This window comes from Cebus imitator, unplaced genomic scaffold (genome assembly GCF_001604975.1).
Source record: "Cebus imitator isolate Cc_AM_T3 unplaced genomic scaffold, Cebus_imitator-1.0 Scaffold163, whole genome shotgun sequence".
NCBI lineage: Eukaryota > Metazoa > Chordata > Mammalia > Primates > Cebidae > Cebus > Cebus imitator.
The window spans coordinates 132,516-160,232 of NW_016107478.1; the positions used below are offsets into that span (position 1 = coordinate 132,516).

The window sequence follows — 27,717 nt, forward strand, 5'->3', positions numbered from 1 at the left end:
GAAATGTCCATGTGGCAAGAAAAAGAGGGACGCCACTGGCAGCAGCCAGTGAGGAACTGAATCCTGCCAATAGCGTGTGAGTGAGCCTGGAAGCAGATCCCCCAGGCAGGCAAGCCTTCAGATGAGACCGCCATCCAGAGGCACTGCGTGAAGCCATGCCTGGATTCCTGACTCACAGAAACTGGGCCATAATATATACTTCTTATTTTAATCTGCTACATTTTGGGGATATTTGCTATGCAGCAGTAGATGATATACCTAGTATTTGGCTATTGAGTGCTAGGCCCTCTGCTGCACATAGATCCATTCATTTATTAGATACATTTATTGAGTGCCACTGTGTGCCAGGTGCTGTGCCAGTGTGTATTGAGTTTACAGTGGTAAATCAGATAGACACAGTCTCCACTCTCAGAGACCTCTGGAGACTTGGAAATGGACAGTGTAAGCAGTGCTATGGGAGCCCAGAGGAGGCACCTGGCCCAGCCTGGGGAGTTAGTGAGGCTTCCTAGAGGAGGGGATGTCTGGGACCAACCTGAGACTGAAGAGAACCGTCCAGGCAAAGGTGGAGCCGAAGGGCACCCCGGGAAGGGGCCGAGAAAGGGACAAAGTGAGCTGTAAGAAGACCTGGCCCATGGAGGAACAAGGGGAGGTAGAGTGTGACAAAAACCTAGCTTGGAAGGGGGAACATGGCAGAGGAAGGACAGAGAGGTAGATCCTGGAGTATATCAGATGCCCACAAAGAGCCTAGGACATATCTGCCAGGCGGCGGGGGCATGGCTAGCAAGATGGAGCACCACCACATTGGCAGCAGACAGGAAGATGAGGCAGAAGGGTCAAGTTGGAGGGCAGGCCCCCAAGGGTGGGTGACAGAAGCTACACTGGTGCAGGCAGGAAGGTATGGAGGCTGGGCTGGCAGAGGAAGGCTGGAGAAGTGTGGAGAGACCTCAGGGATAAGAGGAGGTTGAGGGGACAAGATTTGGGGACTGAATAGGTGGGGATGGAGGTGGGAGGGAGGGGAGAGGTGGGAATGCTGCCCAAGTTTCTGGCAGGATGCCTGATTGTCCCTTTTGCTTAGGTGGGTGTGCACAGGCGCAGGAACAGGCACTTGCTGGGAGGAGCAAGATAAAAAGGATGACTTGTCCAGGTCCGGCTTGTGCTGTTTCCAAAAGAGAGGCTTGGGCTGGCAGTCCCTCTAGGAAGCGGTTCCACTCCCTAGACCAGGAGACAGCTACAGGCCTGGCCTGGGGCAGCGGAGATGCACATTGGAAAGGTATTCGGAGGCCGAAAGACCAGGGTTGAGGGAGAAGCAAGGGTACCGGCGCATCTCTGCAGACAGAAGGGACCATGATCACAGTCCTCCCAGCGGGAGGTGGGAGACAGGGGTCACCAACCTGCTGCCCGTAGCCCAGCGCCTTGTCGTAGAGTGCGATGCCCGCCGCCAGCCCCCGCGCGCGCTCCTCTGGGCTGACGCAGCCCACGTCGAAACCGTGCGCGTAGCCCTGCTCTGCCAGGCAGCGAGCGGCGCAGAGCTGGGGGTCCCCGGCGGCTTCGGGCTCCCCCGCCAGGCCCATGAGGCCGGCCAGCCGCACGGCGCAAGCCTCCTCTTCTTCCTCCTGGCCCAGCCGCCCGTACACGTGTGCCAGATTGGCCCAGGCGTTGAGGTTGCCCGGGTGCTCGTGGGCCACCTCGAGGAAGCGCTCGCGGGCCTCGTCCAGCTCCTCCAGGTAGAAGGCGAAAGCGCCCAGGAGATGACGCACGGCGGGGCGCTGCGGGGCGGCCGCCAGCTCAAGCTCCTGCCGCAGACCCTCCCGCTGCAGCTTCAGGTCCCGGGCGCGCTGCGTGGTCGGCGAGCGCGGCTCGAAGTTCAACTGCATCTCCAGGTGAAAGTGGCCCGGGAGGTAGTCCAGGTTGTCGATGAGGGCGTCTAGGTCGTCGGCCACGGCCTCCGGCTCCGCCATGGCTGCTCCCTCTGCTCCCCTGGCCTCGCCCTGGTCCCTGAGGCTGCGGAGGGCAGTGGATGGGGCGCCCTCCGAGCGAGCTCCGTGCGGGAGGCCAGGGGCAGAGCGCAGAGGCCCCAGGCGCGGCCGCCTCTCAGTCTCGGGGCGCCTCCCGCAGGTGGGTGGGCCCGAGGAGCGCCCTGTGGGTGTTTCCGCTTTCGCTGCTCAGCGACTTCTGGACGCTGACATTGCACAACCAGGTGTACCAGAAAAACAGGCGCATTGTCAAATACGGGGCGCGCAAACCTCGGTGCAAGGCAAAAGGCGTGTTTTTAACTCTGCTAAGCATAGAAGGAAACCGAGGCTCGGAGGAGAAAACTAAGGCTTAGAGGAGGAAGAGAACTTGCCCAGGTCACAGAACCTGGACGTACCCAAGTAGGTAGAGCCAGGACCCCAGTTTGCTGGAGGCCGGGCCCTGCCTCCAGGGCCGCTGCTCCGCCCTGTCTGCTTGAGCTGAGTCTGGACTGGCCGTTCCAGCTGCGGCAGCCACCGTCACTCCTGCCGCTGTCCCATCTTCTCCGCAGGTCCTCAGTGCCCTTCCTTCTAATGAAGCCTGCCACTTCCCTCCTCTCTTCCTTCGGCCATTACTTATTAGGCTTCCTACCTGGCATTTCTCTGAGCCTTCTCTGCTCAGCAGTGAGGAGCTCCTGTGCAAAGGCCATGGGCTGCATGTGCTGGTTCTGATCCTGCTTCTGCACCCCTAGTAAAGTATGACCCGCCACACTTTCATCAGCTGTGACGTGAGGATGGCAACCTTTCCCCATTTATCAGATAAGCCTGAACAATTGCCACTCTGGATAAATGTCAGCTGCCGCTCCTCCGGCTTGGATCCCATCCCATCCTGCACTCCACCTGTGCGCCCAGCTTTCTTGCTCTGGCCAGTGTTCCTCCCAGGTCTAGAGTGGTTCCCTAACCTCTAGCCTGGAGGCTGGGTAGCAGTGCTCCCTGCGGCAGGAGCTGGTTCCTTCCGCTCCTCCTTCCACCTGGGCCTGGCTCCTGCCATCTATGTTGCTTCATCTTGATAGATAGATGAAATATAAATCTAGATGAAAGCTAGGTGCAATATCTATACATCTCTATAGACGTAAATATCTATATTTCCTATAGATTAAATGTATAAAATATATTTCGCATAGATGAAATGTTGATATATTTCAGGATGAAGCAACAGAGACCAGCATTTCAAGATGAAACAACAGAGACCAAAAAAGGAAATAGAACCAATTAGTAAACTTGGAAAAATAGTTGACATTATTGAAAAAAGAGTTAAAACAACATCCTGGTGATATGTTTCACCTATCAATTTTTAAATATAAAATTAATTTTAATAATTTGTCATTGAAAAATTTGCTATATATGGCTGGTGATCCTGAGATGAAACTTGTTCTCTTCCCTGCTTGAGAGTATCAGGGATGGACTCCCAGAGGGTTTGGCTTTGAAAAAAAAATTGCGACAACGTATACTTAACAAAAAATTTACAGTGTTAACCATTTTTAAGTGCACAGCTCAGTGGCCTTAGGGGCAGGAATGCTCCCTTGGCCTCGCCCTTGTCCCTGAGGGCACTGTTGAGCCACGGTTCCCACCCTCCATCTCCAGAACTTCTTCATCTTCCCAAATGGAAACTCCATACCCATAAAACAGTAGCTCTTCATTCCCTCCCCACCCAGCACCTGGTACCCACCATTCTATTTTTGTTTCAGTGAGTTCAACTACTCTAGTTACCTTACATAAGTGGAATCATATAACATTTGTTCTTTTGCAACTGGCTTATTTCCCTTAACATAATGTCTTCAAGATTCATCCATGTGGTAGCGTTTGTTAGAATTTCCTTCCTTTTAGCCGGACCAGTGGCTCATGCCTGTAATCCCAGCACTTTGGGAGGCTGAAGCAGGCGGATCACGAGGTCAAGAGATTGAGACCATCTTGGCCAACATGGTGAAACCCCATCTTTACTAAACATACAAAAATTAGCTGGGTGTGGTGGTGCGTGCCTGTAGTCCCAGCTACTCGGGAGACTGAGGCAGGAGAATTGCTTGAACCCAGGAGGGAGAGACTGCAGTGAGCTGAGATTGCACCACTGCAGTCCAGCCTGGTGCCTGGCGACAGAGTGAGACTCTGTCTCAAAAAAAAGAATTTCCTTCCTTTTAAAGGCTGAATAATGTTCCATTGCGTGACTATGTCACATTTTGTTTATCTGTGTATCTGTCGATGCGCATTTGTGTTGCTTTTACCTTTTGGTTGTTGTGAGCAATGCTGCTATGAACGTGGGCATACAAATGGGTGTTTGAGTTCCCTTCTGCCTTTCATTCTTCTGGGTATATGCCCAGAAGTGGAATTGTTGGATCATATGGTAATTCTATGTTTAATTCTTTGAGAAACTGCCACACTGTCTTCCACAGAAGCTGGACTATTTCACTTTCCTACCAGCAATGGCCAAAGGCTCCAATTTCTCTACAGCCTCACCCACACATATTATTTTCTAATTTTTTTTTAAATAATAGCCATCCTAACGGGTGTGTTTGGCTTTTGATTTGACTCTGAACGAGATGAGTTCGGTGGGAAGGGTAGGTTGGTGGGGGTGCATATCATCAGCAACAAATATATTGAAAGGCCAGAGGTTCTCCAGTGGGGGAGGAGCATACTAGGGACAGAGCAGCCTTGTGGCTGGAGCTTATAGAGCATGGGGCAGAGATGGCAGGAGATGAAGACTGAAGGCAGCAGCCACAGCCCCAACACAGAGGCCCAAGACCTGGCTGAGAAGCTTGACTTGACTCCACTGACATAACAGGTGGCTCTGGAGTCTGGATGGGTTAGACACTCTTGCAGCCAGGGAGCTCTCAAATGTCTTTATGAGTCCCACATTCGTGGTATGATCCTATGGCTCATGAGAAGTACAGGGCAAGTTATCCTCCCCATCTGAGCCTTAGTTTCCTCCTGTGTACAATGAGTGTGCAATGATGCCTATAAAAGAAAGTGGGTGAGGTGCTATGACAAGGAAGCCGCTGTAATGGGACCTTGGACTCACCAGGGCAGTGGCCTTGCTGCAGAGCTGACTCACTTGGCCTTTTCTGGCCTCCCTGGCAGCCAGGACTCCCAGCCCAGTGGACCTTGGCTTATAGCCTTTGGTCACTCCTCCATGAGTCCTGGAGCCAGGAGGCTCAGGCCAGAAGACAAGCAGCAATGTAGCTGCAGGCATGTCTGGGCCACCCTGAGAATACCCGAGCAGACCCAGGGCTGGCTGAAGTGCACGGACTGGAGCGTGTGCATGTCCACACCTCGCCGACACCTCGAAACAGCCCTCCTGGGAAGCTACAGTCATATGTCCATGTCACATTACTTTCAGGGCAGGGACCACATCTGGGTTCCAGGCACTCTGCACGATGTCTGCCCAGAGTGGGTGCCAGAGGCGTCTAGGGCCCAGCTGAGTCCTGACTATCTCTGTCACAGAAGAGGAAATCCAAGTTGGCAAGGGTAACTTGCCCAGGGGCAGCAGCCAGGAAGTGGCAGAGCCGGATTTAAATGTCTCTTCAAGGGATTTATGTGTTATTGGGTAGTTGGACTAGATGCATGTATTCATTCACTTGTCATTCAACAAATATTTCCTGAACATTTACTATGTGCTATATGCTGCACCAGGAGGAAATGAGACAAGTCTCTGTCCTCAGGCCTCTGTAAGGTCCCTATCCAAGGGCTAGGAATGACCTTCAGTTAAGCTCCTGCTGTGTGCAAAGGGTATTATGTAAATCAGGTCATTTCATCCTCCTAGCAGCCTGGGAGACAGAGATGATTAGTTTCACTTTATAGAATGAAACCGATAATGCTGAGACTCAAAGAAAGAAGTGGCTTGCTCAAGGTCCCATGGCTGGGAAAGGCAGAGTCTGCTTAGATGACCCAGGCTACCTGTTCCTGAGGCCTGACACCTCTGACCATCAGCTCAGTGGTGCAGTGCAGACGCTCTGCCAGCTATGGCCATGTGCCCGTCAGGCCATGTGCCCAAGAGTCCAGCTCTCAGCTGTGCTGGGGAGAGCCACACTTCTTATTTAATTACTGGCTTGGGATGTTAGAAGGGCATTGGGTGGGGCCTGGCAGAAGACCCACTGTGCCTCTGATCCAGCTTCACCATGGGCCAGAAGCAGGACCTGTGGTACAACTTATACCTTTCTGGCTTCAAGGCTGTCACCATGGAATGGGGTATGGATCTCTGCCCCACCTTTGCCTAAGACCTTTGGGAAGATCACAGGCCATCATGAGAGAAATTAGACAATCTCAGAACATGGCTGTGGAGCACTGGTGGAGGGGGTAAGGAAGGAGGGAAGAGAGAGCTGACTACGTATGAATTGCAGGTATATGTGGGGCACATACCCTCAATTCCTTTCTTTACATGGAAAGTCATCCATATGCTTCAATATTGAGTTTGGAATTCTCCTCCAGGAAGCCTTCCCTGACCTACCTACCCACAGGCTGGGTCAGAGGCCTCCCTCTCTCATAGACCTGACCACAGTATGTGGTCACTGCTTCCCCCATTACTTTCAGGGCAGGAGCCACATCCGGGTCCCAGGCCCTCTGCACGATGTCTGCTCAGAGTGGGTGCCAGGGGTGTCTAGGGCCCGGTTGAGTCCTGGCTATCCCTGCAGTCTTGCCCAGCCCTCCACCTTCTGGCTTTCCTTGTCCCGTCCCCCTTACTTCTGCTCCCCTGACTCCTGGAGTAGAGAAGGAGCTGGATGTCCTTTGCCCAAGTCTGCCCTCTCTGTGGGCCTCAGTGTCCCATCAGCACAAGGTGAACTTTAAGAGGTTCTTTCTGAGCCTAGGCAGGCTCCATGCAGGGCTCTGGGACAAAGCCAGAAATCGGAAACACTTCCTCAACAAACGACCCCACTCGATGGCATCCATGTTAAATACAAGAAGGGCCATTACATCTGCAGGGGCCAGGGAAGGACCCTGGAAATGTGCAGGGACAAGTGAAAAATCAGCAGGCTACGTGCGCACGCTGGTGCGGGAGGGCGTGGCCCACAGCTCCGAGGCGCATCACAAGGCCTGGTTGCCGTGGTAGCGGCAGAGGCGGCCGCGGAGGCCCGCGGGAAGGCCAGGACCCCGCAGGAGCTAGTGGCTAGTGGCTGGAACCGCGCCCGCTCCATGGCCACCAAATGGTTCACTGGTGCGCCCTTCGGGGTGCAGAGCCACAGGTAGGGTCTGTTTGCGTCCTGGGCTCACGCCTATGGTCTAAGGTAGCCGCTGCCCACCCCGAAGCCACCCTTGACCTCGAGAGAGAGGTCACAGGGTGACCTCCACTTACACAGGGCTGAGTCTGGCAGGGAGGGGAATAAGGAGAGGAGGGTCTGGCAGTGAGAAGGGGCTGGACTTAAACTCTTCTCCCCATACTTACTGCTCTTCCCTGCCCAGGGTTCTTTTACCATCTCGGTGAGTTCTTTAAAACCGTTTCAAGAGCACCTACTCTGTGCCAGGTTTAGAGAGGCCACGTGGCCTGGTCCATAGTAGGCCACTCAGCTCAAACGTGGTGGGTGAGATTTCAGCCCAGGTGTCTGTTTCCCATTCATTCATATTCCACTCTGTCTCTCTCTCACCTACTAGGATCCAGGCACTGTTCTAGGATCTGGGGCTATAGCAGTGAACACAACAGCAAACTTCTGTACTCATGGAGTTTGCTCTCTTCTGTGGGGGTGGGGTGGATAATAAAGAAAAGTATGTATATTTGTAAAATGTTTGATATTGATAAGGGCTGTGGAAAAACATGAAGCTAGGGTGGGGTGGGAGTGGCCTGGAACATTCGAAGCCACTGCAACTCCGCTACTTTTCCTTCATGAGCTTGTTCCAAAGTCACTTCCATAGGCAACCAACTCCTCCATGCCCCAGGCCTGCCCAAGCCAGGGCCAGGGGCCAGGCACAGGCTCTCACTGGGCCTCTGGCCCCCCCAGGTTTGACATCTCTGCTGTTTATCCCAACCGGAAGAAGCTCAGCACCTTCACTGAGGCCCCATACTCCACGCGTTATTCTGTGGAAGTGGTAAGTTTGCACAGCTTTCCCGATTCCTCCTACAGCGTCTGGCCGCTGTCCTTCTGAGCTGCCTGCTGTGGTGGATGAGCTGAGCTGTTGAAGGAGCGTATCTTCTGCATTCTTCCAGCACAGAGCTGGGCCCGCTGGGGGCTTCCAGTGTGTTTAATAAGTGAGGGACTGCGCCACTCCCAGCTTGTGCACTGACTAGCTGTGGACTCTTGAAGGAGCTGTTTTGCCTCCCTGCAGTGTGAGGGGCAGTGATGGAGGATGTGATGATGGCACCTTCAGTGCCAAGCCTGGTGGTGTCAGCCGCGGTGTTGAGGGTGGCAGCCACAGGGGAGATTGCCTCCGGGCCAGGGTGGTGGCTTGGTAAGGACCTGCTCTGTGGAGGACTGGGCAGGTATGGCTGTCACAGCTCTGACCATGCTCTGACTCAGTCCCACATAGGCCCTGGGACCTACAGCTCCAAGGACACCTGCTTCAGCAAGAAGAAGCTGATGAAGGAGGTGGATACAGGCTGGGCCAAGGCCCAGGAAGCCACGCGGCTGACCCAGCTACCCCACTTCCAGTACCAGGGGATCATGAAAGAGAAGCGGCTGCAGGTGAGGCCTCTGGGGCCAGGCCTCTCCCTCTCTGGTGCCAGGTCTTCCTGTCCATTGCAGCTGCTCCGTGTGGCCGTCAGTGTCCTACCAGGGCCAGATGGCGATTATCCTTTAAGGAATGCCATCACGCCTTGGGCTTCTTCCTGTGTGGACTTTCCCAAGTTTAAAGCTCTTATCTTCTGCTCTTTTCTCTTGGCACAGGAGCAGAAGCTGGGGCCTGGCTCCTACAACCTCAAAGACTTCTTAGAACAGCTGCGGGAGAAGCCGTGTAGCACCCGGGGGCTGCTCAGCTCTGGGGAGGTTCGCTTCCGAGGACTCATTGGGGTAGGTGTTCTCATGTCTGGAGTCCCGAGCAGAGAGCCTGGCATACATGGGGTGCCCAACAAATTCATTCACTTGTACATCCATCCAGCAAGCCAGGAATAAGGGTGAAGTGCCTCCTAAGTGGCATACGCTGACCGAGGTCTTGGGGATCTAGCAGTGACGAAGACAAGGTCCCTGCTCTCATGAAGTAGATATCCTAGTAGGGGAAACAGTAGTACAAAGAAGGAAATAGAATACATATATAAGCAGGGCTGTGAGCACAAATGAGACAGGGAAGGGACAGACAGTGATGGTGGTGCAATTGATAGAGGGTGTCAGGGCTCTGGGAGGAGGTGACATTTGAGCAGACCTGCAGGTCATGAGCAACGGAGACTTGTAGTGTCTGGTAGAGCATTCTAGGCATTGGAGCAGCAGAGGCTAAGGCCCTGAGGCAGGAACATGCCTGTCGAGTCAGACCTGCAGGCAGGAGACCAGTGTGGCTGGAGGGCACTGGGCGAGGGTGAGAGGAGGCGAGTGACAGGGCAGAGGAGTGAAAGGCTGGGTCATGAGGACCCTGCAGCTGACGTGGATCCTTGGTGTTTATTCCAGGTGCTGCCGGGGGGCAGTGGAGGGCTTTGACAGGGGGACCTGACTTACCTTTTTAGAGGAATACCCTCGTGAGGACCAGGGTTGGGAGGAGGCAATGGTGCTGAGAGGCGGGGGTGGCAGCACTGGGGGATGATGATCCCATCAGGAGGACACTGAGTGACGCTGAGGCTCAGTAAGGGCACAAGGGAGAAGGCAGGAGTCACCCCCTTCCAAGGGAGCCAGCGCTGCAGTTTTTAGCCGGGACCTCTCTGTGCTGGATGCTGGTATCCTTCTCCCAGCCCCTCACACAGGCCATGCCATTTCACATGGGGCTTTGCTCCTGCTGTTCCTTCTGCTAGGAATGCCCTTCCTCCCTCAGCAGCCTCTCCCAGGGCACGCTTACTCATCCTTCAGCTCTCAGCTTCCAGAAGCCTTCCTCGGCCCTGCTAGGTGGCGTCTCCCTTCCTAGGCGTCTCCATTGTGGCTGTGTGTTCAGCATCCCTCCCCACTGGACAGCAGCCCCTGAGGGCGGACCACATCTACTCGGTTCCTTCACTGCAGCATTCTGGGGTTCTAGCAGTGCCCGGCACACATAGGCATGCAGGAAGTATTTGTGGACTGAATAAGTGCATGCATCCTAAGTTATCAGGTGCTCCAAAACATTCTCTTTAATTCTTTGCAACCACTCCAGAGGAGGCCCTGGAGACACAGAAAAGATAAGCAGCTTGCCCCAGCTGCTGAGATGCAGACATGGGAATGTCCAGTCCCAGAGCCAGGGCCTTTCTCAACACTGGGAACGCTTCTATGAAGGCTGGAAATTCCTCCTGACACGATTGGGGGATGAGCATCTTCAGGTGCAGAAGCTGTAACTGTAACTCAGGGAGAGGGAATGCCTAGAACATTTAAAAATGCCATTACCGTCCAATCCAAAGTAATAATAGTGGACATGTAGCATGGTGGACATGTAGCATAGCACTTACCATGTACTAATTAATTTCGTGTTCATGACAGCCCTATGAAGTAGGCACTATCATTATGTCCATTCTACAGTTGAGAAAAATGGAGTATAAAGTGGCTAAGTAACCTACCACCCAAGGTCATGAATCTATCAGCTGGCAGAAGCAGACTTTTCAATCCCAGGTGTCCAACATGTACCTGGCATTTCACCCACAGGCTTGGCCCCCACAGTTCTTGGACTTTGCTCCCTGAGTCTCTGTGGAGGCCAGGGCCTGGGCTTGGGAACTCAGCCTCGCTGATGGCAGGGAACTGGGGTGACAAGCTGACTGTCTTTCCTTCCTGCCTTTGCTCTTTTTGACTGGGGGACCTTCCCACCCTCCCTCATACCTGTCTTTGGGAATCCTTCTCATTCTTCAAAGTCCAGCCTGAAAAAAAAAAAGAGAACAACTTAAAAGTGATGATTTATTCATTCCCACACTCCCCCTCTCCAATTAATCATTCCTGTTTGAGTCCCCAAAGCTCTGACAACATAACGTTCTAGTTAAAACCATGGGCTTTCCCATCAGCCCAAGTGTGGTACTGAACGTCTGAACCTGAAGGTTTTTTTTTTTTGTTTTTTTGTTTTTGAGACAGAGTTTCGCTCTTGTTACCCAGGCTGGAGTGCAATGGGCGGTCTCGGCTCACCGCAACCTCCGCCTCCTGGGTTCAGGCAATTCTCCTGCCTCAGCCCCCTGAGTAGCTGGGATTACAGGCATGCGCCACCATGCCCAGCTGATTTTTTTTGTAGTTTTAGTAGAGACAGGGTTTCACCATGTTGACCAGGATGGTCTCGATCTCTTGACCTCATGATCCACCCGCCTCAGCCTCCCAAAGTGCTGGGATTACAGGCGTGAGCCACCACGCCTGGCCCAAACCTGAAGGTTTTAAGGAAGAAATGGGATTATCCTGACGAAGTGCCCAGCGCTGCACTTGCCCCTGGGCTCCAGGAGCAGGGCCACTCTGACCCTTGGCATAACCCTCATCTTCAAAGTCTCCCAGGACCTGTGGTGACCACTGCTCACCCACCCAGTGCCTTCCACAGTGCCTGGCAAACAGTAGAGGCTCAGAAAGATTATGGATTTTGGAGTTGAAACCCTCATGCTGTCCCTTTCTGGAGATGGGATGTGGGACATGGAGTTTGCCTCTCTGAGTCTCAGTTTCCCCATCTGTTAGTTGTGGATGGTGCTGACTTGATCTTCCCCAGTCACTGCCAGGACCGAGATGCTGAGGCCTGTGAAGCACCTAATACACCATGCAGCTATCCTTGGGGGTTTTCTCCAGAACATACGTGGGAACCCCGGAAGCAGACCTGTAGTCCCATTCCTCTGGGAGTGAACAAATCGGATGCCTTCAGTGGTCTGACTCCCCATGCAGAGGTCCCTGCCCTCTCTGCCCCATCATGCTTCCTCAGGGTCAGGTGCCAGGCTCAGAGGTGGGTATAGCCGAGCCATCTGTGGAGCAGCAGTGACCCCGCGTGGCTAAAAGGTGCAGAGCAGCAGAACGCGTCCCGCCAGGTGTCTACCCAAGGTGGACTTCCCTCCTCACTCTGCCTACAAAATCACACTTCTGACCCTGGCAGCCCAGGTCCCAGATGGTCATTCCAATCAGTTCTTAACCTCTCCTCCTGCCCCCAAGACCTTCAGCCACCTCACTCTGACTTATCACGTGTCTGTGTCGCTATGTGCCAGGCACCTGTGAGCCTCCACTACTGCTGGCACCTTCACTTCCAAGTTTAGCCTCTCCTGCAGGGCCCCACTGGCCCGTCCATGCTCTCTCGCTGCTGCTTCCCTGTATCCCACGCTGGGACATGGTGGGCTCCTGCTACTCCTGAAGCACACGCCATTCCGCCCAGCCCCCTTCGCTTCCTTGCAGACATTATTTTACAGACACTCTTTACCTTCATCATCATTTCCTGGAAGAAAGTATTCCTATCCCGTGGTACCAGTATGGACCACGAGACTCAGAAGGCCCGCGGTCACTCAGCTAGGAGGCGGCAGAGCCAGGATCTGAACCCAGAACAGCAGTCCTTCCCTGAAACAGCACACTGAGAAAGCCCTTGTGTCACACAGGGCTGTGGTGCAGGGGTGTGAAGATTGAAATTGCCAGATCCACCAAAGCAGGCAACAGTCTCAGGTGGTGGGGCAAGAAGGCTTCATTTCCAGGAGAGATGACGTTTGAGCTGGCTTTGCAGGAACAGTGGAATTGTCCAAGGCAAAGAGGGCAGGAAGGGCATTTGGAGTAGTGGTTACAGCACGAGCCAACGAGGGAAGGTTGGGCAGAGTGGCGTGTGCTTGGGGAGCAGCAAGGAGCCCACTGTGTTGGCCAGAGTGTGTGATGTGAGGAGGAAGGAGGGAGATGTCACTTGGACAGGCCATTGGAGCCCAGGGAAGAGGCTGAGCTTGGAGGTGAAGGTGTGAGCAGTGGTGGAGGCTCAGGGGCAACAATGTTGTGTGTCGGAGGGCAGGTAGCAAGCGGGCACCCTCAAAACCCCATTCCCTTCTTGGGGATGGCAATCTCAGGTGTCCCTCAGGAGCACGCTCAGCACAAGGAGTGGTTCTGACGGCCTCTATGCCCCCACCCCGCCCCACAGAACTACTATCCGGGCCCTGGAAATTATGGGGAGAAGGGCAACCCATACACCAAGCTGGAGGAGAATGCCTGGAACCGGTCCCATTCCGAGGGCCTCATGTGCAGGATGAGCAACAAGCCGCACCCCCGGGCTCATCAGGTACCCCCTTGGCTGGCCAGGCCTAGCCTGCCTTCCCGTCCTGGAGGGGCACTCCCAGGGCAGAGGGGGAAGCTGAGCTGTCCTGCAGGCCTCATTGCCTCTGCTGTGCTCTAGGGCAGTGGTCTGGCACCCAGCACCTACTCCATCAAAAGCGGCATTGATACTTACGTGGCACGATCCGTTGGCACTCGTGGTCCCTATGACACTTTCTCCGGTGATCGGAGCAAGCCACTGCCCTATGGGCACTACTCCATGCAGGTGTGTACCTGGGGGGTGGAGGGTGTTCACCCATGCCCCAGCAGGATGACAGGCCCCACTAGTCAGCACCAGGAACACCAGCCTGTGTGCCAGGCTCTGCACTGGGCTGTTTCCACACCCCCTCGCTTCACCCTCACAGCCAGGCACATCTGGCTTCCTGTGCTAGGTAAGGAAAATGGGCTGGCCACACGGCTGGAAGGAGCAGAGCTGGGATTTGAACCCAAGGACGTCGGTCTGACTTCACTGTCAGCTCTCTCCTCTGCATTGGCGTGATGTACCCAGGAGGTGAAGATGGCCCACAGTGCCAGGGGAGCTTGGCCATGAGGAACCTTGATGACACAAGGCGGGGGGGTGCCGTCCTATTTTGGAGACAGCAGGCATTGTAGACCAAGCTGGCTGGGTTAGTGCCAGTGCTCTGTTAACAAAGCAGAGAACAAGGAGGCCCAGGAGGGGAAATTGAGGTAGAATTTTATCTTGATGGACTCCTTTCCGCCCCCATCAAGTCCCTGTGATGTGACCTCATAGTGTGCTGCGCTTTGCTTGTTTTGTGCTCATAGCCTTTGGAATTAAGTTTTGTCTAATTGCCTGTTTGTCTTGTCTCCATTTTGCATTCTTGCAGTGGGTATGATCAGGCCAGGTAGTAGGCGAGGTGCAGGGGAAAGCAACCTTGTGGAACTTACATTCTGTGGGAAAAGAAACTCATTTATCAATGAATAAAAAAATTCCTGAGTGTGAGCAGGCGATGAGTGCCATGGCAGGGGTGGTGGTTAATGTAGAAGGACTTTGGGGCTAGCTGGTAGGCAGCCACTGAGCTAAGGCCTCGACCTGGCTGCTCCCTGGAGCCTCCCAGACCTCCCCATGACCAGCCACAGAAGGGGTCAAGGGACCCTCCACAGGCACTGTGGCCAGTGCCCAGGCCACGCTGTTTGCTTCTGTTTGTAAAATCTTTTTTTTTTTTGAGACTGAGTTTTGCTCTTGTTGCCCAGGCTGGAGTACAGTGACATGATCTCGGCTCACCACAACCTCCACCTCCTGGGTTCAAGGGATTCTCCTGCCTCAGTCTCCTAAGTAACTGGGATTACAGGCATGCGCCACCACACCCGGCTAATTTTGTATTTTTAGTAGAGATGGGGTTGGTTTCTCCATGTTGGTCTGGCTGGTCTCAAACTCCTGACTTAGGTGATTCACCCGCCTTGGCCTCCCAAAGTGCTGGGATTACAGGCGTGAGCCACTGTGCCTGGCCACACTTTTTTTTTTTTTTTTTTTTAGCTCAGTTTCAAGTTCACAGCAAAATTGAGTGGAAAGCACAAGGAGTCCCCATATACCCACTGCCCTCCCCATGACATGTACAGCCTCCCTGACCATCAGCTTCCCACAGCATCCTGGTTTGTTTGCTGCAGTTGAAGAACCTACACTAATAAGTCATTATCACCCCAACTCCGTGGCGTGCCTTAGGGTTCACTCAGGTGGTGTACATTCTGTAGGTTTGGACAAATGTGTGACATGCAGCCACCATTTTAGTATCATATAGAATAGTTTCACTGCCCTCCAAATCCTCTGTGTTCCTCCAGTCATGCTGGTTTTAAATATTTAAGGCATCATTCCTGCTTAGAACAGTGCCAGACTCAATACCTGTCCAACAAATGAAAGAAAGAAAAAATGGATGAAAAGGAGCTGGGCTGCAGGGTGTGGCAGGTGCGGGGCGCAAGAGACTAACTCCGCCCCGGCCTGCTGGTTGAGGGAAGGCTGGCTGTTTCCACCAGCCCAGGTCAAGGGGCCCTTGAGACTGGCCTGGCCTCCGGGATGTCTGCACAGCAGGGTAGTAAGTGATGCCCCATTGCTTTTCTCTGGTTGCAGTGGGGGGGTTGGGAAAGAAGCTCTTGATTTTCTTGGCATAACAGATTCCTTTTTCTGTCTTTTTCTCAGAAAAAAAAGCCCAGGGAACTGATGAATTTCAAGAGCTTTGTAGAAGAACTTAACTCACGTCACAATAAGAAACGTGGGGCTTTTTCTAAACTTCCCCGCAACCCGAAAATGCCTACGGAGAGGATTTACTGGTCTACCCCTAGCCAGTGCCCACGCCTTCTGGTCAGTTCGCTGCTATGGCTGGCCTTCCTCTCTTGGAGGGCAGCTCTCCTTCCGGGGCTTGGCGGTTAATGTCATGGGGAAAGCTCAGTCTTGGGATCAGACTGACTTGGTTTCTAGTTCTGGTCTTGGACGTTGGGACACTTCAGACGAGACCCTGTTCAGGCCTCGATTTACACCCCTGTCCTATGAAGATGGTGAAATGGTTATGAGAATTAGATGGGGCTGTGTACTCAGAGCTTGTAGCATGGTGTGTGGTGCCCAGGAAGGGCCTACCCAGTGCTGACCTTCCCCTTCCTCTGGCCTCAGAGTGCTGGAGGATGGGCAGAGGAAACTGGAGCAGGGCAGAGTACGGCTCCCCACTGGAGGGCCTGCCCACCTGCTCCACCCAAGGGAGTGGTGCGCTCTGCCCTGGTGTCAAAGCAGCCCTCTGGGGGTCTGAGCAGGCTCCCCAAGCAGGGTGTGCCCCTTTGAGGCACTTTCCAACCCCCCGCCCCACCCTGCTGAGATAGGGATTATCATTTACATTTCACTAAAGGAAACTGAAGCCCAGATCTGGAAAGGGATTTGCCCAAATTCTCCCAACAAAGGTGAGAAGGGGCTGGGATTGGAACTCAGCTCATGTGGCTCCAAGTCTGGTGTGGCCTTCTTCCTCAGAAATGGGGTCTTCAGCTGTCTGGGCCCCACCAGACCATGAAGGCCCTTAGGCACCTGAAAAGAGGCATCAGGCCATGGTGGGGGGGGGTGCTAAAGTGGGTGGCATGGGTCATGAGGGCCCTTTGCTGGGAGGTAGCTGGGTGCCCCCCACCATCCTTGGCTCAAGACCCAGGGCTGCTGAACGGGCGGAGTCAGCTGCCAGGAGCCCTCAGCTGCCCTGGGCCCAGGCTGACACTGCCACAGCCTTCCAGATTTCAGCCTTCCTTCCTTACTCATAGGCCACATCTGGCCCTGGTTTCTGGCTTCCACAAGAGAAGAAATGCAGACCTGTCAACCAGCCACCGTTCCTGTTCTCCTCCAAGGGGTCAGGTGCAAAGGCCTGCCAGATGATTTTGGGAAGCTGGGTGAGTGGGTCTGGGGTGGGGGATACGTGGGAATGCTCTTCTGCCTTTACAGCCAACACTAAAGCCTCTTTGTCCCCTGCAACCCATGCTTTGGGTGAGCCACATGCCTCCCCTTTCTTTTCCCCAAGGGGCCTGAGGTCCACTCCCACTCTTATTTTCCTAAGGCATTGGTTCTCAGACTTGAGCTGGTATCAGCATTGCCTGCAGGGCTTGTTAAAACAGATGGCTGGGCCCCGTGTCAGAGCTTCTGATACAGTAAGCCTGGGTTGGGATCTGGGGATTTGCATTTCCAACAAGTTCAGGTGATGGGGATACTATTCCAGGGACCACACTTTGAGAGCCAGTGAGCTAAGGAACATCCCACGGCAGCCCATGCCATTCTCTTATTTTCCCGGAGAAACGCTCCTTCCATTTGCTCTTTGTGTTTGTCTTGGGCCTCAGGGGCAGCTGCTGAAGCTGATCCCTTTCCCATCCCTTGCCTAGCAAGGCCCCTTCCAGCCCCTTCCCTTTCCCACTCTCTTCCTTCTCTCCAGAGGCACTCCCAAGTGTGCAATGTAATCTTTAGTTAGTCTTGTAAACCAGCTAAATTCCTGGCCTTGGGCTTTGACCTCATTCTGTTTCTTATTCCACCCCCTCTTCAGTTTGTAAATGCACCTTTTATTGGAGTCTAATAATCACAGAGAAAGGTGTTGAATCCTAAGTGCACAGCTCCATGAATTGTCAGAAAATGGCCCGTAGCTACCCCCCAGAGAGTTTAACAGCTCTCATTTCCAGCACCCCAAGAGCCTCCTCAGTTCCCACCTCCACCTGCAATTAGATAGCCTCTTGTCCTGACTTCCAGTAGCACAGGTTTTGAACAGTTTTCCGTTTTTAAGGTCTCTCCTGGGTAGTCCTTGCTTGTAACTTACCCGCCTTCCCATCATGCTCCATCCCACTGCCCCATCCTGCACCCTGACACCTGAGCTTTTCCTCTGGGGAACATGCCAGCCACCTCACCTCCCTACTCGGTGGCGAGGTCCTCAGCATGCCCAGACCCCAGTGACCAATTCTTGTGAGGACCAGCTGGTTGTCTCCAAATCCTTCCTTTTGTCACCTCTAGCCTGCACCCCACAGGGGAGTAGTCTTTACCTGAGAGCCCCCAAGTGAAATGTTTAGATCAAAGCCAAATGACCCTGCTGCTACCACAGGGCCAGCCACCGGGAAGTGGGAAGGACTGATGTGAGGTCCGGGTTCTGGTGGCTCAGCTGGCCTTGCCCCACAGGGTGGGAGAGCCCCTCTGCTTGCACCCCCAAACCTGGCGCCTCCTGAAACAGGCTTCTCCCTTGTGGGAGGCAACTTCTGTTTAGCATGGGACTAGCTTCTGGGTCCTAACATCTCCGCAGCCGAGCCTTGGGACTGCTTCTCCGCAGATGGCTGGTTCTTGTCCTGCCTTAATTCTGCCCTTGCTATGTCACCTGGGGCAAGTTGCATCTCCTTTCCCAGCCTCTCTGTTGCTGCCTCGAGGATCTGTGACCCAGATAGCTGGGTGGGATGCTGTATTCCCTTCCTAGGGCTGCCGTGAACTAGGTGTCTTAAAGCAACAGACATATATTCTCTGACAGTTCTGGAGACGAGAAGCCTGAAATGAAGGTGACTGCAGGTCCGTGCTCCCTCCGAAACCTGTTGAGAAGAACCCTTCCTTGCCTCTCGTAGCTTCTCGTAGGTGGCCAGCAATCCTTGGCGTTCTTGGCTTGTAGCCATCTCTCCAGTCTGTCTTTTTGCACGGCTGTCTTCCTGTGTGTCTCTTCTTATGAGGACACCAGTCACTTTGGATGAAGGACCCACCTTACCGCAGTGTGGCTTCACCTTCACTAATGATGTCCTTAGCAACCTTATTTCACATTCTGAGGTACTGGGGTTACTCGGGGTTGGGACCTCAACATCTCCTTTTGGGGGATGAAATTCAGTTCATAATAAATGGAGTGGGGCAGAGTCTGAGGGGAGGAGAGGGAGCCGAGACGCAGTCTCCAAGCCAGGCTTGCTACTGTCCTGCCATCGTCTCCCTGTTGCAGAACCCCGTAGGTGTGGGCCGCTACCTCAACACCTGGCTGATGGAGACAAAGGACAGGCGGCAGCGATATCGGTCCTTATACCTGCCTGGATCCAAACGCTACCTCTCAGACCCGGCCCGGGACATGCTCATGCAGTGAGTGCACTGGAGCTGCAGGAGAAGCGGGGAGGGTGGTGGTGGGGGTCTTACTCTGGGGTGGGCTGGTGGTTCCCCATGTTTGGTTCCCACGGGAACACAGCTTCGGCCCCTGAGGCCAGCCAAACAGCAGAGGCAGTGGAGGGATGTTCACATTCAGATCCTGGCTCTGCCGCTTACTGGATGTATGGGTGGGGCATGTTGCTGAGCTCTGCTGAGCCTCATTTCCTTCAGCTGTCAAAAGAGCAGATGGTGGAGGAGACCTAAATGAAATGATCTGTTGAAAACACTTGGTAAGGAAAAGGTACTCCATCAACCCTAAATCCACCGCCCGCAGCCCACACAGTCGTTGGCCCTCAGTGGCTTCACCACGTGGAATCTGTTTCTTGGTGTTCATAATAGGGTTGGTAAAACTCATTTCAGGAGATTGCGAAGCCTAAGAAGGAAAAGGTACGTGAAATGCTGTGGCAAACTATACAACAGCCTGCAAATGTAAGCTGCTGCCATATTTTATTGACCTAAGAGGCCATCAGTTGCAATGTCCACGAAGCCCTTGCCCTCCTTGGGCTCCTGGCTCAGAAGAATTATGCCAGGAGGCACAGAGGACAGATAACAGGTGTGAAGGATGTTTTAATGCACTTTTTCATTGACTGATTCATTTGAAAAACCTGCCTCATGCTTGGTTCCGTGCTGAGCACGTCTGAGCTGCTAATTGTTTTCAGGTGACCAGAAATAGTCTGCCATTCCCTCAATGAAAATTTCATTTCTGCATTCATATTTTTAATTTTTAAGGGTAACTTTTTGTTTTCTGAATGTTCCTTTGATAACAATATGCTCTAGTTTCATGGAGGCAGCACTTCCTCATCTTTTGAAGATATTAAGACAAATATCTTCAAAGGATTAAAGATTAATGTCTTCCTTTTGAAGACATTAAGACTGTTTGCTTGACATTGTTCCCATTTTTTCCCAAATCTCATTTTTCTGCATGTTCCTTTTGGCCTCAGTCTTCCACATCAGAGGTTTTTCCTCAAATGTCCGGTGATGGTTGGCTATGCACCCCTGTCCAGCTGTAAACGCTTCTGAAGGCTCGGGGGCACTTGTTGATTATGGACTGCCACAGTGTGATCAAGCGGGGCGTTGTCACTGGGTGAACTGCCAGTGCCACTATTGTCAGAGCGTTCCTCTTGGCCTTGGCCAGAGCGAGCTTCTCTGGGGTATGTAAGCTTGGCTGTCCAAGCTGTAGAATCTAAGTGGAAGGGAAGAGGCTAGAGTTCTCAATATTTAGTAATCAAACTTCTACTTAATTCCCTGTTTTTTTGGTTTTTTGGTTTTTTCTTTTGCGGTGGAGTTTCACTCTTGTTGCCCAGGCTGGAGTGCAATGGCAAATCTTGGCTCACCGCAACCTCCGCCTCCCAGGTTCAAGTGATTCTCCTGCCTCAGCCTCCCAAGTAGGTGGGATTACAGGCATCCACCACCATGCCCGGCTAATTTTGTATTTTTAGTAGAGATGGGGTTTCTCCATGTTGGTCAGGCTGGTCTTGAACTCCTGACCTCAGGTGATCTGCCTGCCTCAGCCTCCCCAAGTGTTGGGATTACAGGTGTGAGCCACCGCACCTGGCAAGGCTTCTAAGAGAGAGTCCACCATGTTGGCCAGGCTGGTCTCAAACTCCTGACCTCAGGTGATTCGCCTGCCTCGGCCACCCAAAGTGCTGGGATTACAGGCATGAACCACCATGCCCAGCTCAATTCCCTGTTTTAAATATGGTACTCGTGATTTCAACTATGCCTGGTGCCATCCTGAACAGAAATCTGTCTCCAGAGAATAAATCTCCAGGCTAAATGAAGGGCACTCATCTGGCTGCAGTCAGTCGGGGAGAGACACGAGATACAGACTTTCAAACTGATATTCAAACCCTGTTTTCTGTTTCACCTTCATTCCCACTTCCAGAGGTACCTGGTGCTGCCAATTCCTTAGTCTTTTGCAGCTGGGGGGATTCTTAGCTTTGCCCTCTACTAATTTGGGGGTTAGCTTTCTTGGGTCTATGAGGTTAGTTACCATTCTTCCATCTGCTTTTCAACTTCCAAAATATTTTTTCTTCCTGCTGCGTCTTCTGTTCTTTTTGCCCTTGTAGGTATATGCCTTATCATTTTTATTCCTTTATTTTGTTTTAGTGAGGTTTCAGGAGGGAGAGAGGTTAATGTACCCATTCGATCCATGAAAAGTGTGGTGAAATTTCTGGGTTTTAAAGGGCAAAATAAAAATCTTGCAGTCTGTATAAGATTTTGATTTAGATTACAACCTGCAAGCTTAATCAAAGACAGGCATATATCATACTTCTGAAACATAAATGATAGAAAACACTGTTTATAGAAACTCAAACTCAAGGAAAATAATTAGGACAATGTAGAGTCAATGTGGAGACAATGTAGGTAGCTGACCAATCATTCATGTGCAAGGCAAATGAGAGATGCATGTGTTGGGATGTATACCAATAGCATGTTTTCTGAAAATATTACTGGAGGATATACTCCAGTCAAATGAAAAATGAATTAACATGGAGAGCTTAAGAAAGGGGAATACATGGCCGGGTGCAGTGGCTCACTCCTGTAATCCCAGTAGTTTGGGAGGCCTAAGTGGGGGGGGGGGATCACCTGAGGTCAGAAATTCGAGACCAGTCTGGCCACCATGGTGAAACCCCCATCTCTACTAAAAACACACAAAAAATGTGTTGGGTGTGGTGGCGCACACCTGTAATCCCAGCTACTGGGGAGGATAAGGTAGGAGAATTGCGTGAACCCAGGAGGCAGGGGGTGCAGTGAGTTGAGATTGTGCCATTGCACTCCAGCCTAGGTGACAAGTGAAACTACGTCTCCAAATATATATATCTGGCTATTATATATATGGACTCCTGGCCATGTATATGTAACCAACAATGGAAAGAAAGAGTAGTAATATACAAACACTAGGCAAAATAGAATGCAAGGCAAAAATGGTAAGTGGAACATAGATGAGTATTTAATCATGATAAACAATAAAATCCATGAAGAAATTATAACCATGAACTTTTCTTTTTTTGATGAAGGGTCAAGCTGGAGGCTGGAGTGCAGTGGCACAGTCACGGCTCACTGCAGCCTTGACCTCCCAGGCTCAACCATCCTCCCATATCAGACTTCCAAGTAGCTGGAACTTCAGACTCATGCCACCACACCCAGATCATTTTTGCATTTTTTGTGGACAGGGTTTTACCACGTTGCTCAGGCTGGTCTCAAACTCCTGGGCTCAAGTGATCCACCCACGTTGGCCTTCCAAAGTGTTGGGATTACTGGCGTGAGCCACCATGCCCAGCCTAACTATAAACTTTTACACACTCAAAATACGAGTAACAAAATCCCATAGTAATAATGAGAATTCTTAATAGGCCTGTCTGAAAATTAGACAGCAGGGCACTGCTGGCCTGTGGGAGGGGTGAGGCGCCTCTTCATGGTGAAAGACTCTCCTGCCCAGTGGGACGGTTAGCGTTCCAGGTGCCTGCCCACTGGCTGGGGAGTAGTGGCCCCTAGTCTTTGGGACAATCCCCAAACCCTCCTGCATGTTTTCATTGCCCTCAAGGCAGAAAATGCCAAGCCCAATTTAGCTGATTCAATTCAGGATACATTTATTGAGCGTCAAGAACGTGCAAGGAAGTCTGCTGAGATCTCCCTTGAAGGGGGCTGTGTGTGATGGTTGGATGGAGCAGAGGCCTGGGAGGCAGGAGAACAGACTTTCTGTCCCTGTCCTATACAGATCATTTCATCTTTTTCTGGCTTTGAGTATACATCTGTAATGGATACCTATGTTTAAGGCTATCACTGTTTTTCCAAATTGCTTTTAATTGAGGATAGAGTGTATTGGATGGGGAGAGGGGAAGTACTGTGGGAGTTCAGAGGAGGTAAGTATTACAGTGAATGTGGAGCCTTCCAAGCAGGGAAGCCTGCTTGGAAGAAGTGGCATTTGATCTGGTTCTCAAAAGCTGGGTAAGAGGTGGGCTTGGAAAGGCAATAATGACTGTTAATCGAAGGTTGACTGTGTGCCAGGCACTATACACAAGTCCGTATAAACATCATCTCTCGGTCGGGTGCGGTGGCTTATGCCGGTAATCCCAGCACTTTGGGAGCCTGAGGCAGGCAGATCACCTGAGGTGAGGAGTTCAAGACCAGCCTGGCCAACATGGCAAAGCCCTGTCTCCACTAAAAATACAAAAATTAGCCGGGCATGGTGGCAGGTACCTGTAATCCCAGCTACTAGTGTGGCTGAGGCGGGAGAATCACTTGAACCCAGGCAGCAAAGGTTGCAGTGAGCTGAGATCACACCACTGCACTCCAGCCTGGGTGACAGACAGAGTGAGACTCCATCTCAATTAAAAAACAATCATCTCTCATGGACATCACAAAGCCCTGTGAAGTATGTAGCATTGCCTTTATTATCTAGACGAGGACACTGAGTAACTTTCCCAGGGCCACAGTGAGTTACTGACTGTAGCAGTTAGCTATTGCTACATAACAAACCACCCAAAAACTCAGTGGCTTAAAACAATAGCCATTTGTTATTGTTCACGAGTCTGTGGGTTGGCTGGAGGCTGGCTGGTCTGGGATGGTCTTGGATGGAAACACTAGACTCTCTTCCACAGGGACTCTGGCCTTCAGCAGGGTAGCCCAGGCTTGCCCCCATGGAGGAGGCTGGCGTTTGAGAGAGGACGTGTGCAAGGCCTTTTGCAGCCCAGGCTCAGAATGCCACACCATTGTTTCTTCCACATTCTGTTGGCCAAAGCAAGTTCCACGGCCAGCCCAGATTGAAGGGGAGGGAAAGTGGACTCTGCCCCGTGATGGGAGAGGCTGCGAAGTTGCACTGGAAAGGGCTCCAATGCCAGGAGCTGCGGAGGCCTGCGCCATTTTTGCTCTCTGTCTAGTACACTCTCAGAATAGGATTGGATCTCAGGTCCAGCTGGCTCCAAGCTGTGTTCTTTCCTCAAGGGTTTTCTTCTTCCAGGGAGGAGAAAAAAATAGGACAGAAGGAAGAGCATGAGCGAAGGAAAAGAAGCAAAAAGTTCAGGATATATCTGGGAAATACTGAATGGCCCATTTTGAATGATGTGTCAGGGGTGTAGAGGGGAATAGTGGAGAATAAGGCAGGAGAGGTGGTTCGGTCAGTTCTTAGAGGCCTGGAATGCAGAGCTAAGCTGCTTGGACTTTATCCTGAATGTGAGAAGCCACAGGATTCTTTAAAAGTTCAATTTATTTATGTATATATTTTTTCGAGATGGAGTTTTTTGTTTTTTGTTTTTTTTCTCTGTTGCCCAGGCTGGAGTGCAATGGCATGATCTAGGTTCACTGCAACCTCTGCCTCCTGGGTTCAAGTGATTCTCCTGCCTCAGCCTCCCTAGTAGCTGGGATTACAGGCATGCACCACCATGCCCAGCTAATTCCGTATTTTTTTAGTAGAGATGAGTTTTCACGATGTTGGCCAGGCTGGTCTCAAACCCTTGTCCTCAGGTGATCCACCCTCCTCAGTCTCTCAAAGTGCTAGGATTACAGGCATGAGCCACTGCGCCTGGCCTAAAGTTGAATTTATTATAGTATAACTCACATGCAGTAAAATTCATTCTCTTTAGGTATACAATTCTATGAGGTTTTGTTGTTGTTTTTTGAGATAGGGTGAACACTCTTATCACCCAAGCTAGAGCGCAGTGGTGTGAACACGGCTCATAGAAGCCTCCACCTTCTGGGCTCAAGCAATCCTCAGCCTCCCAAGTACTGAGACTACAGGTGTGCACCACCACGCCCAGCTAATTTTTGAATTTTTTGTAGAGAATTGCTTCTGCCATTCTGCCCAGGCTGGTCTTGAGCACCTGGGCTCAAGCAATCCACCTGCCTCAGCCACCCAGAGTGCTGGAATTATAGGCATGAGCCACCATGCCCAGCCCAGTTCTATGACAAATGCATGTAGTTGTCATGCATATCACCACAGGCAAGATCTAGAATATTCTTATCCCCCTCGTGCTATCTATAGTCAGCCCCCTCCTCCCACTGCCCCCTGGCAGCTTTACCATCCCTGGAGTTATGGCTTTTCCAGAACGTCATATAAGTGGAGTCATCTGTGTGTAGAATTTTGTATCTTTTTCTTTTTTGTTACGTGGTGCTCTTGAGATTCAGCCGTGCTGTTGTGCGTATCTGTAGTTCGTTCCTTTTTAACTCTGAGTTGGACTGCATTGTAAGGTTGTGACCCAGTTTGATTATCCATTCTCAAGTTGAGGGACATTTGGATTGTTTCCAGTTTGGGGAATTTTTAATTAACCTGCTATAAACAGTTACATACAAGTCTTCACGTAGACATATGTATTTATGTCTCTCCTGTAAATATCTAAGAGTGGGATTTCTAGGTCACTTGGTGGGTGTGTATATAACTTTATAAGAAGCTGCTGAATACTTGAAATGGCTGGCCCATTTTGGACTCCCACCGGCAATGTATGAGGGGTCTAATGGTTCTGCATCCTTGCCAGCACTTGGTATTGTCAGGGTTTTTTCTTTTCTAATTTTAGCCATTCTAATAGTATATTTCATTATGGTTTGAATTTGTATTTCTCTAGTGACAAGATGTTGAGGATCTTTTCATATGCATCCTCTGATGTCTTCTTTTGGTGAAGTGTTTTCAAATCTTTTGCACATTTTAAACAAATGGGCTGCTTGGTTTCTTATATTCAGCTCTGAGTTCTTTAGATATTCTAGGCATAAGTCCTTTATCAGATATGTGTTTTGCAAATATTTTATCCCAGATATCCAGAAGGATTTTAATGGGAAGTAATTCTTCTGTTTAAAAAAAAAAAAAGCATGCTTATGGTATTATGGATTGTTACGGGGACAGAGACAAGGAGGCTGCCTCAATGGTGGACGTGAGAAATGAGGCACGGGGCCGGGCCAGGGGCCATGGGCATGGTGAGGAGTAGAGACAGGAGGCATGGAAACCCACTGGATGGTGGGAAAGACCCCTCTTACCCTGTGAGTCCTCCCTCCTTTGACAAATATTTGATAAGCACAGGTAATGATCTAGGCATAGGGGAAATACTGATGAAGAAATCCAAGTCCTGCGTTCATGGAGTTCACGTCTTGGGGAGGACAGACAACAAGTAGATACTAAGTGTGTGATGTAAGGGCTGGCAGATGCTCTTTGACACACACAGCAAAGGGTTCTTAGGGAAGTGCCATCTTCAAAGGGCTCATGGGATGGGAGGCTGAGGCCCTGATGCTGGCCTTCAGGTGCCCTCAGGTAGGTTCCCTCCTCTTTCTGACCCTTGCTCTTCCTCTCAGGGTTGGGTTAGATGATCTTCCAGGAACTATGATTTTATATCTGAAGTGCTTACAAGCCAACTTGGGTGCTTTAATGAGCTGAACTGGGTGTGAATTGGTGGAATCTCATCTTTAGAATGTGTTTTGTTGTAAAGGTCTAGAGGTCATCAATTTTGGCCTCTCACCAATGCAGGATCTTCTGTGAAGCATAACCAACAGGTACCTGTTCATCCCCTATGGGTGTCCCTCCAGGGATAAGGAGCCCGCTCCCCTCCAAAGGATCACTTCCATATTTAATTTCTCTTTTTAAAGGGAAAGGATCACACCATTTACTAAGGGGAAGTGCCCTCCAACTGTGGATTACAATTCAGATCCTACTCCTTAAAGCCACATGTGAAGGACAGCTCGCAGTGACCGGAGAACCCAAAGGCCTGAAAACAATTCTGGGGGTGAGAGCATGGGCATGGGAAAGCATGGGTGTGGGAGTGGGAGGTTTTAGGGAAAGGACACACAAGAGTGCCTGGGAGTGGGGAGAGACTTGTGGAGATCACCTTTGCCGGAGCTGTATACCTGAAGGTCACAGTGTCTTCCGGGACAGCTGGGGGCGGATATCTTGTTACAGGAGATCAATTATCCTGAGAATTAACTCAGCCAGTGACATGAACTTGGGGGCCAGATAGCAGATGGACTGAAGGGATGGGATGTGGTGGACACTTGTGGGACCCTTTCTATTCTAAAGCCAGAGTGCTTGGCTCCTTGTTTATTAAAGTTCAGAAAGTGGTGGGAGAGTGTAGCATTTATTATACCACAATTCTAGGACTCTCCAGGAGCACCCCATCACCATCCCAGGATGCTTCTGGACGCTTAGCAGTGCCTCACTGATGAGGAAACTGCTGACCTCAAGCAATGTCCAGCCATGGGGATCATTGGCTTCATCCTGAGTCAGCCCTTGTGGGCCCCCTTCCCTCACTGTTTTATGTCAGTGTGAATGGGAGCAGGTTGTCCCTAGAGGACACTGGGATACTACAGCCTCGTCCAGAAAGCTCACATAATGATAAAAAAAAAATACTTGAAACACTTTCTTCAGTGCACGAGCATCTTACAAAAAGCAGTTTTTCAAAAAGCTGGACATGGTGGCTCATGCCTATAATCCCAGCACTTTGGGAGACCAAGGCGGGTGGGTCACCTGAAGTCGGGAGTTCGAGACCAGCCTGAGCAAACATGGAGAAACCCCATCTCTACTAAAAATAACAAAATTAGCCGGCTGTGGTGGCGCATGCCTGTAATCTCAGCTACTCTGGACGCTGAGGCAGGAGAATCCCTTGAACCTGGGAGGTGGAGGTTGCGGTGAGTCAAGATACTATTGTACTCCAGCCTGGGCAACAAGACCAAAAACTCTGTCTCAAAAAAACCCAAACAAACAAACAAAAACCCCAAAAAGCAGTTTTTCACCTGTGTCAAAACAACTGTTTTTGAAGAAGTAAAACCATCTTTATTCACCTCGCCAACATATTGCAGACAACCAGCCGCCCATGCCCACTAGCTGATCCTCAGAACCTGGGTGCAGCAGGACTGCCTACGT

General features: G+C 51.5%; 2 protein-coding genes across 3 annotated transcripts in view; one reads left to right on the forward strand and one right to left on the reverse strand.

Annotated features, from left to right (window-relative positions):
- The window catches only part of TTC22 (tetratricopeptide repeat domain 22), a 33,090-nt gene extending 30,979 nt beyond the window's left edge, over positions 1 to 2,111 (reverse strand). Inside the window, exon 1 of one of the 2 annotated variants that reach the window (XR_001829699.2) lies at positions 1,392 to 1,958. Coding sequence is in view for 1 of the 2 variants with exons in the window: in XM_017543971.2 (XP_017399460.1) it covers positions 1,392 to 1,958 (567 nt within the window). In the remaining variant the exon portion in view is untranslated. Of the gene's footprint in view, positions 1 to 1,391 lie in introns of both variants that reach the window. The other variant, XM_017543971.2, reaches the window with a different exon arrangement.
- A 2,893-nt stretch (positions 2,112 to 5,004) lies between these two features.
- On the forward strand, positions 5,005 to 26,928 carry LEXM (lymphocyte expansion molecule). The gene is made up of 13 exons (XM_017543967.1): positions 5,005 to 5,390; positions 6,112 to 6,188; positions 6,758 to 6,887; positions 6,971 to 7,180; positions 7,931 to 8,018; positions 8,447 to 8,611; positions 8,813 to 8,935; positions 13,089 to 13,226; positions 13,341 to 13,484; positions 15,411 to 15,572; positions 16,505 to 16,630; positions 18,682 to 18,815; positions 26,448 to 26,928. Exons 1-13 carry the CDS (start codon positions 5,005 to 5,007, stop codon positions 26,518 to 26,520), a joined length of 1,956 nt encoding a protein of 651 aa, XP_017399456.1. The 3' UTR covers positions 26,521 to 26,928.
- Positions 26,929 to 27,717: the final 789 nt, after the last annotated feature.